We start from the raw sequence: 12,833 nt of genomic DNA on the forward strand, positions 1-12,833 counted from the left end.
ATGGCAGACAGGAAGTCACTGTGCGTGTGTGTGTCTTACAGGAAGGTCAGTCCAGCTCCAGTTTGCTTTTCTGTAGTCCAAACTGCTCTGCTCTCTACACATCGGACCTGCAGAACAGAAGAGCTGGGAACAAGGTGAGGGATCACGTTATTGATCTCCAAACTCCTTGACGTTGTTTACTGTTTGATGATGTCATGGCATGATGTCCTTCTGTCTGCAGGATGCGGTCTCTGAGCACCCCCCTCCCAGCAGAGTGCACCACCTGTACACCAGCAACATGTCCTCCATAGCCGTCCACTCGCTCCTCCACACTCCCTCCTCCCCTGCCCCAACCTCCTCCCCACCACTCTCTTTCCCCCCCGCCTCTGCCATCACCATGGAGACCAGGCCCCGCATGGACCGCCTCAAGGTAGGTGTTCCTGACTTAATAACCAAAGGTTGTAGCTAATCTCTCGGTTGATTGATTCAATGATTTAATGACTCTGTTTTTCTTTTATAGGTGACGGTGAAGTTGAAGCCTCGCCCCCGGGCAGTCCCAGTTGTAGACGACGCACTGGCGTCTCGCCGAGGGAAGAGGATGAAGAGTAACCGCTGGAGACGCTGGAGTTTTAGCATCACTCTAAGCAGGTTTGTCTATTAGCATCAGACAGAGCTGGTTAGCCTATTAGGTGTTAGCATTACATTGAGCCTGTTAATCAATTCAATTGTATTGCCCAAAACCACAAATTACGAATTTGCCTCCGGGGCCTTTAAAGTCAAATTTTAAAAGGGAGAATAAGAATAAACCTTAGAGGGAGAATGGCAGAGGAGGATCCCTATCAGGGTGGACAGAATGCAAAATATGTAATGTATACAGAATGAACAACGTAAAAGATGTACAATACATTCAAGATTATTCAAATATTGAGAGTAGTAAGCCACGTGTACGCCAGGACAACTGCAGGGGCAACCGCCATCAGATGTAACCCTCGATAGAGAGAGAGAGAGACTATTCAGGTCCAGCAAGAAAAGAGATGAGTCCTTGGTCCGATGCAAGTAGATCATTCGTAATTTTCACCAGTGCTGTTTCTGTACTATGATGCAGGCAAAATCCTGACTGGAAATCCTCAAACAAAGCATTGTTTTGTAGAAAGTCACATGATTGATTTGCGACGGATTTCTCAAGGATCTTAGAGAGGAAGGGAAGATTAGAGATAGGTCTGTAGTTAGCCAACACTTCTGGAGCAAGAGTAGGTTTCTTAAGAAGAGGTTTAATTACAGCTACCTTGAAGGACTGTGGTACATGTGCTGTCAACAAAGACAGATTCATAATATCTAATACGGATGTGCTAACTAAAGCAAAAACTTTGATCATTTGATCAACGTTGATGGAAGAGAGGCCATGCAAGCAGGCATCTTACAATCACCCGTTTTTTAAGGACAAAATTGATAAGAACTCTCTGGGGAAAAAAATGTAAAAATTCTAAATAAGGACCTAGGGCCCAGAACAACACAACAGAGAGGACCGGTTGTATCTTTTTTCAGGTTGGTTGCGAAAGGCTGAGAACCAGTCTTTCGAAAGGGTTATTATCTAGTTTAGGTTTAAGGTTTATTAAAAGCCTAGTCAGAAATAGCTGCTACTCTACCTCCTCGCCTGTGCCTCGGTCTGTCTTAGAAGATATAACATATCTTTCATTGCAGGGGCACTTCCATCCCTAATGAGACGGTTGCCGTGCCAACGGAGGAGGAAGTGGACATACTATTGAGTAAACTGGGAGCGTGTCTTCGTCCTGATCCGTTACCCAAAGATCAGCGGAGGTGCTGCTTCTGTAACCAGCAGGGAGACGGGCAGACGGACGGACCAGCCAGACTGCTGAACCTGGACCTGGACCTGTGGGTGAGTCTGGACCTGCGGGGACCAGCAGAGTCCGGTGATATGAAACTGCCCAGTCGGATCTGACAGGCCACCAGAAGCTTGGTTGATGGCCCATCTCCGTGTGTCAGGTCCACCTGAACTGCGCCCTGTGGTCCAGCGAGGTGTACGAGACTCAGGCCGGAGCTCTGATCAACGTGGAGCTCGCTCTGAGGAGGAGTCTGTCTTTGCGCTGCGCCTTTTGCCAGAGGGCCGGAGCCACCAGCGGCTGCAACCGCCTCCGCTGCACCAACACGTACCACTTCACCTGTGCCTTGCAGGCCCACTGCACCTTCTTCAAGGTAGAACACGCACACTAACACACTGTGAAACACACCATACACCCACACACACATAGTAACCCCCCCCACCTCTCCCAGGACAAAACCATGCTGTGCCACCTCCATAAGCCCCGGGCCGTTCCTCTCGGAGCCGAGCGGTCATCCAGCAACTCCCCCTCCTCCACCCCTTGTCCTACCTTTGACCCTGTGGCGGTGTGCGACCCCTATGACTGCGAGCTGCGTTGTTTCGCCGTGTTCCGCCGGGTGTTTGTGCAGCGGGACGAGGCGCGGCAGATCGCTGCCGTGGTGCAGCGTGGCGAGGGGCGACACACCTTCCGGGTGGGCAGCCTGCTGTTCCACGCCATCGGGAGGCTCTTCCCACAGCAGATGAAGGCCTTTCACAACAAGGCGGCCATCTTCCCTATCGGTTTCCATACAAACCGCATCTACTGGAGCATGCGCCACAGCAACAGGTCTCCCATGATGCTTTGCTTCTGCATTAATATCATTACATGATCACTTTAATCTAATCAATCAATTGTTAATCTGATCAATCGATTTTTCAACATTTGAAACATAACTGTGACATCAATGTGCAGACGCTGCAAGTACGTGTGCTGCATCGAGGAAGACGAGGGCCGGCCGCTCTTTAAGGTGAAGGTGGTGGAGAAAGGATACGATGACATCATACTGACCGGAGCAACACCCAAAGGTAAACATCAGCTGCTCACCCTACGCAGGACCCGCCTACTTGGAGCAGACAGGATGTAATTGTGTGTGTGTCTGTGTCTCCAGCTGTGTGGGACCAGATACTGGAACCAGTATCACAGATCAGATCCTCCAGTGGAACTCTGAAGCTTTTCCCAGTTTACCTAAAAGGAGAAGATCTGTTTGGACTGACGACGTCTGCAGTAACCCGAATCATCGAATCTGTAGGTCACACACGCGCACACACACACACACACACACGCACACACTAATCATTATCATCATCATCATACTGACTTGTGTGTGTGTGCTTCTGTGTGTGTTTAGCTGCCAGGTGTGGAGACCTGTGAGCGTTATACCTTTCGTTATGGAAGGAACCCGCTCATGGAGTGGCCTCTGGCATTCAACCCTTCTGGCTCGGCCCGATCTGAACCCAAAGCCTCCCAGACAAAGAGGTAACACACCTGTACTGGTGGATATATACACACACACCTGTCCTGGTGGATATATATATACACACACACCTGTCCTGGTGGATATATATATACACACACACCTGTCCTGGTGGATATATATACATACACACACACCTGTCCTGGTGGATATATATACATATACACACACACCTGTCCTGGTGGATATATATACATATACACACACACCTGTCCTGGTGGATATATATACATACACACACACCTGTCCCGGTGGATATATATACATACACACACACCTGTCCCGGTGGATATATATACATATACACACACACCTGTCCCGGTGGATATATATACATATACACACACACCTGTCCCGGTGGATATATATACATATACACACACACCTGTCCTGGTGGATATATATACATATACACACACACACCTGTCCTGGTGGATATATATACATATACACACACACACACCTGTCCTGGTGGATATATACACACACACCTGTGCTCACACACACCTGTCCTGGAGGATCAAGAGACAGGTGAGTCCCGCTCCTCATTGAGTGTCTCCCCGTCAGACCCAACCTGCTGACCAGCATTGCTCCCAGGTGTCAGGGCTCGGTGGGCTCCATCGTAGGCCTCGTGCCCGGCGTCATCTCTCTGTCTCCGGGCGAGTCGGTGACGGCCGCCGCTCACCTGGGACGCCACTCCAAGGCGGCTCAGTATCGACGCATGACGGCGGAATGGAAGACAAACGTGTACCTGGCCCGCTCTCGCATCCAGGTGAGAAACTGACCATGTGACCATGTTACACATGACTGAAGGATGGGTCACTGATCTGTGTGTCTGTGTGTAGGGTCTGGGTCTCTACGCAACCAAAGACATCGAGAAATGCACCATGGTCATCGAGTACATCGGCACCATCATCAGGAGCGAAGTAGCCAATCGCAAGGAGAGGCTGTACGAGTCACAGGTAACCGACACATCAGTTCACACACATCAACTTCTTCTTTTACTTGTTTGTATCAAATAAAAACACAAATCATCAACATTGTGTTTTCACATGTTTGTGTGTGTAGAACCGTGGTGTGTACATGTTCCGGATCGACAACGACTTTGTGATCGATGCCACCATCACTGGAGGACCGGCCAGGTGAGATCACTTCAATCTAGTTTTAGATCTTCTGTGGTCTTTAATAATTTATAATCAAGCGGTTAACCTCATTGATGATGTCTGTGATTGACAGGTACATCAACCACTCGTGTTCTCCTAACTGCATCACCGAGGTGGTCACCGTGGAGAAGGAGAACAAGATCATCATCAGCTCCTGCAGACGCATCCAGAGAGGAGAAGAGGTATTTGAGGAATAATCTACATTAATAAATCCGGATAATCCATATAAATCGCTAGGAATAATCTACATCAGGAATCAGGAAACATTTATTTGCCAAAATATGCCAAACATACAAGGAATTTGTCTTGGCGGTTAGTGTGTGACAGTAGACAGTGTGACAATAGACAACAAGACAGCAGTGCACAAGTAATAAAATGAAATGCTAATGCAATGGGTTAGTAGAATAAGGCTATGGGTTAGTATAAAATAAGAATAAAGTTAAATAATAAAGTTAGTTAAAAACTAAAAATATTAAAGTTAAAAAATATTAAAAAATAAAGTGCAAATGAAATCATTCAGGTATGTTTCTGTCTGTTTCTCTTTCAGTTGTCTTATGACTACAAGTTTGACCTGGAGGACGACCAACACAAGATTCCGTGTCACTGTGGAGCCGTTAACTGCCGTAAATGGATGAACTGAAGACACGTCTGTCCCAGTCTCTCTCCATTTGTCCCTCTCTCTGGATTCTGAGTATCAATTGCGCATCTCCCTGTGGGCGGAGCTACACTTCTTGTCAAAAGTTAATATGGTAATAATAAACCCAATCACACATGATTGGAAGGAGGAGCGCGGCTAATTAGGGTGGATGAGTGACAGGCGGGGGGGGGGGGGGCTTACGACGAGGCTGGTCCTCTGTGTGTATATTGTGTAATAATTACCACAGATGAAAATGTGAAATAACAGAATGTCTTCGTCATTAAGTTGCACTAGGAAAAAAAATATAAAAAACAACAAGAAAGAATCAATGCCCACAGACACATTCTTCCTCTTCATATTCCACTCCCTCTTCCTCCTACTGCTTTTTGTTAATTTCCTGTAAAATAAGAGATTTTGTTCTTTTTGTATTTATTACTGAATGAAGCTATTTTCTAATTGAGTTCCAGAGTCACAGCTTGTAAATATCTATCATAAATATGTTGTTAGACATCAAACGTTCTCGAAATCACTCCACCGACAGCGACCTTCACCTCATCCTCACCTTCGTCACCTTCCTGTCGCGGTGCACTCTGATTGGATAAGACTTGATGGTTTACACGCAGCATTTGGCTGCAGGTGTTTTTCAGTTGAGGTTTTTTCACTTTGTTTGGTGAGTCCTGTGTAAATATGAGCTTTAACAGGACTGTGATGTGTACAGACATGATGCCCTCCTGTGTTTTGTTTTTTCACTTAAACTGATTGCGATAATGATTATGCTTGTTTTATTGTTTTTGGGGGGAAATGTGGGATCTGATTTAGAATAATTTACAGAAAATAAAATATTTTACAACTTGAAGCGACACTTTAATGTGTTGGTTGGTCGGTTACCTGGCAGTGGCTGCTATGTTTCCATGCCAACGTATTCTTTTATAACCTGCGTACGAGTTGTCGCTAAAGTTTGTTGTGACTCCTTCTGTTTTGAATTAAATCTCTGAGGAACACGTGAGTAAGTTAGCACAGTGTTGTGTTCGAAGACTAAACAGGACCCACCAGTTTGCCATTTAACCTTTAGTCCTCTGAATCCTCGTCAGAGGAGCAAAGAAATGGGAGATATAGCACTAACACTTATGTTCAGTCGTGGAGACTCTCATTGCTGAGTCAATAATTAACACATCTCCTGGTATCTTAACAATTCTCTAGGTTCATCTATCAGAACTCGAACAATAAAGGGAAAAAAAATCCTTCCGCTTTATTTTGAAAGGCTATCTTTGAGGTTCTGGTTCAGTTTGTTGTGAAAGTCATAAACGGAAGTGACATGATGACGCAGTGACAACACGGAACTGTAACGGCGTGTTTATATCCAGCTGCGCTGCTACATTCAGAAGCCCACTGGAAATCCTGCTAATTTAAGCCTTGGCGGCTAGCTGACCTGCCGGCCGTAGTGCCGCTGAGCAAACTGCTGATGACACGTGAGTAGAGTTCAGGGATGGGCCCGAGGAGTCGGATATTATTTTTCTGGGTGTAAGTTAATAGCCCGTTAAGCTAAAGCTAATAACGTTAGCCAATGTCTCCTCAAGAGTGTAGCTAGCGTTCGCTAAACCTGGTTTCCATTATCGGGCACAAGGGATTCAATTTGTTAGTAGTTGTTCCAAAGTGTAACGTGTCTCTCATCCGCTGTTTTAATCCAGCGCATTTAGACCCCTGCTTCACTGTCCACGTACTTCACTCACTGAATGTCACCCGAGACTGCGTCTAAAAACGGAAAACAAATGATTATCTCTTCAATACGCCACGATAGTCCATTCAAAGGAATGGTCACGCGAACTGTTGTGAGGGGGGGTTGAGTAACAGGTGACTTCATCGGGTAAAGTTGAAAAGAAACGCCTGTGAAATAGCAGATTTTTGATTGGAGTTTGGCTACAGATTAACGAATGTAATTGTAAAGTAAATGGTTGACCTGCATGATTATTAACGGGACACCTGACACCTGTCCTCGTGCCTCCCGATTCACTCACCCAGGTTTTTGATGAATCAGCTGGTTCAGGATCAGCAGCAGGACTGAGGTAAACCCTGACGTTGCTGTTCACAGATTTGGAGGTCAAGCTGAGCGTATCATTATTGATACCAGTTTACCTTTTATTGTTACTGTTATTCCGTATTATTCATTCTATTATTGATATGGCTATTGAAACTATTTGTCATTGATATCGATGTCATTATGTTGATGCTATTATTTTATATTATTATTATTCCTGTTATAAAAAGAAACAACAGACTGTTAGGCTTTTGGCGGTTTGCAAAAATTGCTCTTGGATTTACTCTACACTCTGCATTCACTCTGACAATATATTCACACTTCCTGGTTGCAGTCTTATTCCCTCATCGTGCCCCTAGGACATATGGGTAATGTAGTCCAAGGTAGGCAGAATACTTACTGAACCAGAACGTTGTGAATTATACCCCTCAAAACTCACTCATTGTCCTGACTGTTGGTGTCCACCACAGTAATAACATTATTTTAAATAAATATGACGGTCAGAATCTTTAAGATAGCATTTTGTAGCTTACAATGGCACCATCATTTTATTTAGGACTATATGTGTGTATTCTGAATGGAATGATGTCAACTTGATGTTGCTCCAATTTTACGTCTCTCTCAGTGGTGTGATGTGAGGCGATGCCCGCTCGGCCGTCATGGCCAGTGTCACCTTAAGGTATTTCTGTTATGGCTGCCTCGTCACCTCGGCAACCTGGTCCGTCCTCCTCTTCCTGTACTTCTCTCTGGGGGCGGAGCCAGGCCTCGGCAGGACCCCCATGCAGCACCGCAGCCAGCCGATCACCAAACTACCCATTAACCGGAAGGCGGGGCTTCGGCCTCTGCTGGCCAATGAGGGAGTGGAGCTGTCCCCAGAGATGGGTGAGTGTGTTGTGGGGCCGCTGGCAAATATGGCAATCTGTCCGTCATCCGATCCATATTACACATGGCTCCTCCCTCATGATGACAGGGTGTCTCTTGGTCCTCAGGGATGATATTTAACGAAGCGGATCAGGAAGTGAGAGACAGCGGTTACCACAGACATGCCTTCAACGTTCTCATCTCCACCAGACTAGGAAACCACAGAGAGCTGCCGGACACCAGAGACTCGCAGTAAGAACTGGCACTGGGATCATTTTTGTATTCCATCGCTATCACCCAATCAGGTGTCAGATTGACAGGTGTGATGAGGAAGGTCACAGACAGTGCGGAAGAAGGTCAAAGTTTTTTTGGAGGAGTTTGATCCAGTGTAGATCCAAACGTGTGTTCTTTCCTTAGCACATGAAGTGAACATAAGGTAAACGAAAGGAGAAATCAAACAGTCGGGATATTGTTGAGTGTTAAGGTCTCTTTGAGGAAGCAACAAGATTCTTATACATTATTGCATGTGTAGAGACTGAAGTGCTCTGAGGCAAGGTTGTAATTTGCGATTTTGGGCTATATAAAGGGGGCGGCACGGTGGTGTGGTGGTCAGCACTGTCGCCTCACAGCAAGAAGGTCCTGGGTTCGACTTCGCCTAGTAGCCTTTCTGTTTTCTATGTTCTCACGGGTCTGCGTGGGTTCTCTCCGGGTTCTCCGGCTTCCTCCCACAGTCCAAAGACATGCTGTGGGGATCAGGTTGATTGGGGACTCTAAATTGTCCGTAGGTGTGTCTCTGTGTAGCCCTGCGATTGGCTGGCGACCATGATGGATGGATCGATGGATGGGGCTATATACAATTAGTTAGAGTTGAACATGAGGGGAAGTGTGCTTCAACATGTCGACACTCATTCTAGACAATGGTTCGTGATGACGAACCACTGGTTAATGATTATAAATAACTGGTTACTGGTGATGAACCATCGTTTTTTGCTACCAATCCCTCTGCAGGTGCCGGGATAAGGTTTACTCTCTGGCTCTACCTTCTGCCAGCGTAGTGATCTGTTTCTTCAACGAGGCGTTGTCTGCCCTGCTGAGAACGGTCCACAGTGTGCTGGACCGGACGCCGGCTTATCTGCTGCACGAGATCATCCTGGTGGATGACCACAGTGAGCTGGGTAACACTTCAGTCATCACTTCACAATATACCGGTTATCTATCCTCTAGGTTTACAGCTATGGGGGGGCGGACACAGTGTGTGTGGACCGACAGAGGGGCGGTGAACATTCACCGTCATTTTCCCGCACTCTGTGTCCACTGGTGGGCGCATGCTTACCTGTTTGTGTGTGCACATGTATGTGGTCCCATTGGGGCAATACTCCGTCGTGGGCAGAGAGAAGTGGAGAATTGTAAGCGTCCCCGGGGAGGGGGTGGGCTGCCTCCCTATATAATGGTACACACTAAATCTACTCAGTGTTGTATGCGAATCGACTATTGACCCTCCACATCTAACATGTTGAGTGTGTCAATTCAGAGGAGCTGAAGGACAACTTGGATCGGTACATAAAGAAGGAGCTGCAGGGGAAAGTTAAGCTGGTGAGGAACCGGAAGAGAGAAGGACTCATAAGGGGACGCATGATCGGGGCCTCACATGCAGCTGGTAAGTCCTACATCCTGTGTTCCGTCCCTTATAAACTGTCTATATCCTTATCCATCCAATTTCCCTTCCTCATCTTTAATCTGTGCGTCCTGGTTTCCTACATCCTTGACGCTATTTAATTCTTGGTTGCTGTAAATCTTTATCCATAACTGAAATTCCCTACTGAAGACCAACATTTTACCTTTTATCCCTCAACCCTAAATCCTGGGTTACTGCCTCCCTACTTGGTCAAAGTGTACCAGCACTCAACTGTGTCACCTGTGTGTGTTGGCCCAGGGGAGGTGCTGGTCTTCCTGGACAGCCACTGCGAGGTGAACCAGGCGTGGCTTCAGCCTCTACTGGCCCCCATCCAGAAGGACCGGCGCACCGTAGTCTGCCCAGTCATCGACATCATCTCTGCCGACACACTGTCCTACTCTCCCTCCCCCATTGTCAGGGGGGGTTTCAACTGGGGCCTGCACTTCAAGTGGGACCCTGTCCCCCCCGCTGAGCTCAACAAGCCCGAGGGAGCCACTGGACCCATCAGGTAACAAGCTGACCCATCAGTCAGCGGCGGAGATGATGTCGATGACCGGGCAGACTACGGTGCTGCCCAATCAGATTCATGAATAACATCTAAGCCCCCCCTCCCCCCAGGTCTCCCACCATGGCAGGTGGTCTATTCGCTATGAACAGAAAGTATTTTAACGAGCTCGGCCAATACGACGCTGGCATGGACATCTGGGGCGGAGAAAATCTGGAGATCTCCTTCAGGGTGACGAAACTGTTTAAGTCTGTCATTGGAGGAGACGGAACATGGTTAGCATAGCTTAGCATAAAGACAGGAAGTACCCACAATGTTCTCTGTGTCTCCCACTCAGATCTGGATGTGCGGGGGTCAGCTGCTCATAATCCCCTGCTCCAGAGTGGGTCACATCTTCAGGAAGAGGCGACCCTACGGCTCGCCGGGGGGACAGGACACCATGGCCCACAATTCTCTGCGGCTAGCACACGTATGGATGGACGAGTACAAGGTACGTACACACACACACTCATACAGACGTGATCCTGATGCGTCTTCTGACCTCAGTCCCTGTGTGTCTGTGGACCAATCAGGAGCAGTATCTGTCCCTGCGTCCAGAGCTACACGAACGCGCCTACGGAGACGTTGGTGAGCGCGTGGCACTGAGGAAACGCCTGCAGTGTCACACCTTTCGCTGGTACCTGGACACGGTCTACCCCGAGATGCAGATTTTGGCCAACGGCAACAAGCAGCCGCCACTCTTCATCAACAAGGGCCTGAGACGCCCCAAAGTGCTGCAGAGAGGACGGGTACCTGAGGCTCACCTTCATTTGTCGTAGTGTGATGAAGCACCACAATGATTTGCATGTCATCTTCACGCTGATTGTCTAAATTGTATGTCACACATTTATATCTTTGATCAGCAACTACTTCATGTGCTGGTTCTCAGTTTGAACGTGGTATTACAGATCTCCTATTCATCATCTCAGGAGCACAATAATCTGAAATTGGTATCTTTCAGCTCCGCAACCTAGCAACCGGGCGTTGTCTGGTGGCCCAGGGCCGACCCAGTCAGAAGGGGGGAGTCGTTGTCCTGCGACCATGTGACCCCAGAGATCCTGAACAGGTGAACAGAACACATGATTGCAACCAACCATTCAATGTGGTAAAGTGAGTGGGAGGAGCAAGATGGTGGAGGGGGTGAGAGGTGAGGAGGAAGTGGAGGGGAAAGATGCGGGTGAGGTGGAGATGGGAGACGGGTCAGATGGAAGGGAGACAGGTGACAAAGTAAGACAAAGTTGTGTGTGTGTGTGTGTAGGAGTGGGCCTACGATGAGGAAAGTCAGCTGGTCCTGGCTGGTCTACTGTGCCTTGATGTGTCTGAGGTCAGGACCTTTGACCCCCCCCGACTAATGAAGTGTCACGGTTCGGGAGGGTCGCAGCAGTGGAGCCAAGGGGTGAGACAATACATCCAGCTCTGTTATTGGCTGTACAGAGCCGTACTTCCTGATCCGTCGGGTGCCCCCCCCCATCCCCCGTCGGAGTTTGAGACCCCTGTTTTAGAGAAATGTTACTAATGAGATGATGACGGTCTGTGTCTGTCTGTGTCTCTGTGCCTCTCTCTCCCTTTCCCTGTCTGTTTCTCCTGCAGAAGTCCAACCGTCTTTACCAGGTCTCGGTTGGTCAGTGTCTCTCCGTTGCTCAGCCAATCGGGCCCAAAGGTTACGTCTCCATGGCGATATGTGATGCCTCTCAGGCCCAGCAGTGGCAGCTGGAGGTTTGAAGAGGATAAAGCGCAGCGAGTTTAGTTAAAGACAATCAGGTTTTATGGACACTTTATGGTGTTCGTCTTCACTTTTCAAAGCGGCTTTTATGAACCATCAGATTTTATTTAGTTTTCATGTTTCTCTCTTTTTAATCAGACCAGCTCCAACTGGACTTGTAAAACAACTGCCCTGGAATACCCTGGATTAAGAGTTTTTCATTCCAGTGTGGATTTTCAAGTGTTGAACGTGCTCCAATGAACCTTGTGGACTGACGAGAGACAGTACACACTATAGACTGCAAAGACAATATAGATGTTAGAGTGTTTGGACGAAACAGACGATGAACAAAACCCTTTTTAAAGTAAGATTACTTTAATCAGTAATAGATTACTTTGTAGGTGATAGAAAACTTTGCGTTCATTCTTATATTTATATACAAAAAAGACGAAACAGACAGTAGAGACAAGTCCTGAATTTATGGGTGTACCTGAATAAAGACTTGTTGGTTGATCGGAATGACTCGTAACTCACTCGACGTCAAATGATTTATGACAATTAAAAAAAAAAAAGTGAGTTATGTCATCATAAATAAACAACTACAAGTAAAGACAGTAAGTCAATTTATTCCAACATCCGGGGGGAGGGGAGAGCTAGCTGGAAGCTAAGCTACCGAACGCATGGCGGGGCCATGTATGGCCACCAGCTGGCAGAGGTGTTCGTAGGAGGCTGTGGTTGTACACTATAGCGGCAACGATTAGTCGACGTAATCGTTGCAGTAAAGGTTTATCAAGTTGAACGTGGGAGAGACGAAATAGTCTGGTTGGGTTCGCTGATGAGATGCTCCCAAACAGGACAACGCAGCACCTGCAGGACCGAGTTG

The 12,833-nt window shown here is 47.4% G+C and overlaps 2 protein-coding genes across 24 annotated transcripts in view; both read left to right on the plus strand.

The window, feature by feature from the left end:
- The window catches only part of LOC120815208 (histone-lysine N-methyltransferase 2C), a 53,307-nt gene extending 47,318 nt beyond the window's left edge, over positions 1–5,989 (plus strand). For 16 of the 17 annotated variants that reach the window (XM_078096532.1, XM_078096544.1, XM_078096533.1 and 13 more), the window contains 14 exons: positions 42–134; positions 221–409; positions 500–627; positions 1,681–1,876; positions 1,984–2,193; positions 2,272–2,645; positions 2,772–2,884; positions 2,968–3,104; positions 3,208–3,335; positions 3,901–4,105; positions 4,179–4,295; positions 4,402–4,475; positions 4,570–4,678; positions 5,044–5,989. In XM_078096532.1, the coding sequence (XP_077952658.1) occupies positions 42–134; positions 221–409; positions 500–627; positions 1,681–1,876; positions 1,984–2,193; positions 2,272–2,645; positions 2,772–2,884; positions 2,968–3,104; positions 3,208–3,335; positions 3,901–4,105; positions 4,179–4,295; positions 4,402–4,475; positions 4,570–4,678; positions 5,044–5,136 (2,166 nt within the window). In that variant the 3' untranslated portion in view covers positions 5,137–5,989. The remainder of the gene's footprint in view (positions 1–41; positions 135–220; positions 410–499; positions 628–1,680; positions 1,877–1,983; positions 2,194–2,271; positions 2,646–2,771; positions 2,885–2,967; positions 3,105–3,207; positions 3,336–3,900; positions 4,106–4,178; positions 4,296–4,401; positions 4,476–4,569; positions 4,679–5,043) is intronic. The other variant, XM_078096536.1, reaches the window with a different exon arrangement.
- Positions 5,990–6,126: 137 nt separating this feature from the next.
- On the plus strand, positions 6,127–12,560 carry galnt11 (UDP-N-acetyl-alpha-D-galactosamine:polypeptide N-acetylgalactosaminyltransferase 11 (GalNAc-T11)). Of its 7 annotated transcripts, XM_040170214.2 has the most exons (14): positions 6,127–6,602; positions 7,153–7,196; positions 7,503–7,551; positions 7,794–8,050; positions 8,158–8,281; positions 9,038–9,204; positions 9,561–9,686; positions 9,963–10,212; positions 10,323–10,440; positions 10,547–10,699; positions 10,782–10,997; positions 11,210–11,314; positions 11,507–11,644; positions 11,839–12,560. In XM_040170214.2, exons 4-14 carry the CDS (start codon positions 7,828–7,830, stop codon positions 11,968–11,970), a joined length of 1,752 nt encoding a protein of 583 aa, XP_040026148.1. In that variant the 5' UTR covers positions 6,127–6,602; positions 7,153–7,196; positions 7,503–7,551; positions 7,794–7,827; the 3' UTR covers positions 11,971–12,560. The 7 variants fall into 7 exon arrangements, with proteins under 7 accessions (XP_040026148.1, XP_077952679.1, XP_040026146.1 ...); XM_078096553.1 differs by having other exon boundaries at positions 7,503–8,050; XM_040170215.2 differs by lacking the exon at positions 7,503–7,551 and having other exon boundaries at positions 6,419–6,602.
- The last annotated feature ends 273 nt before the right edge of the window (positions 12,561–12,833 follow it).

This window comes from Gasterosteus aculeatus, chromosome 21 (assembly GCF_964276395.1).
Source record: "Gasterosteus aculeatus chromosome 21, fGasAcu3.hap1.1, whole genome shotgun sequence".
NCBI classification, from domain to species: Eukaryota; Metazoa; Chordata; class Actinopteri; order Perciformes; family Gasterosteidae; genus Gasterosteus; species Gasterosteus aculeatus.

Bases quoted from the DNA above. Each gene is read 5' to 3' on its own strand.
- galnt11 (XM_078096553.1), top strand. From the start codon at position 7,828: ATGGCCAGTGTCACCTTAAGGTATTTCTGTTATGGCTGCCTCGTCACC. The intron at 8,051-8,157 runs GTGAGTGTGTTG...CTTGGTCCTCAG, and splicing joins GGAGCTGTCCCCAGAGATGG to GGATGATATTTAACGAAGCG. The intron at 9,687-9,962 runs GTAAGTCCTACA...GTGTTGGCCCAG, and splicing joins CGGGGCCTCACATGCAGCTG to GGGAGGTGCTGGTCTTCCTG.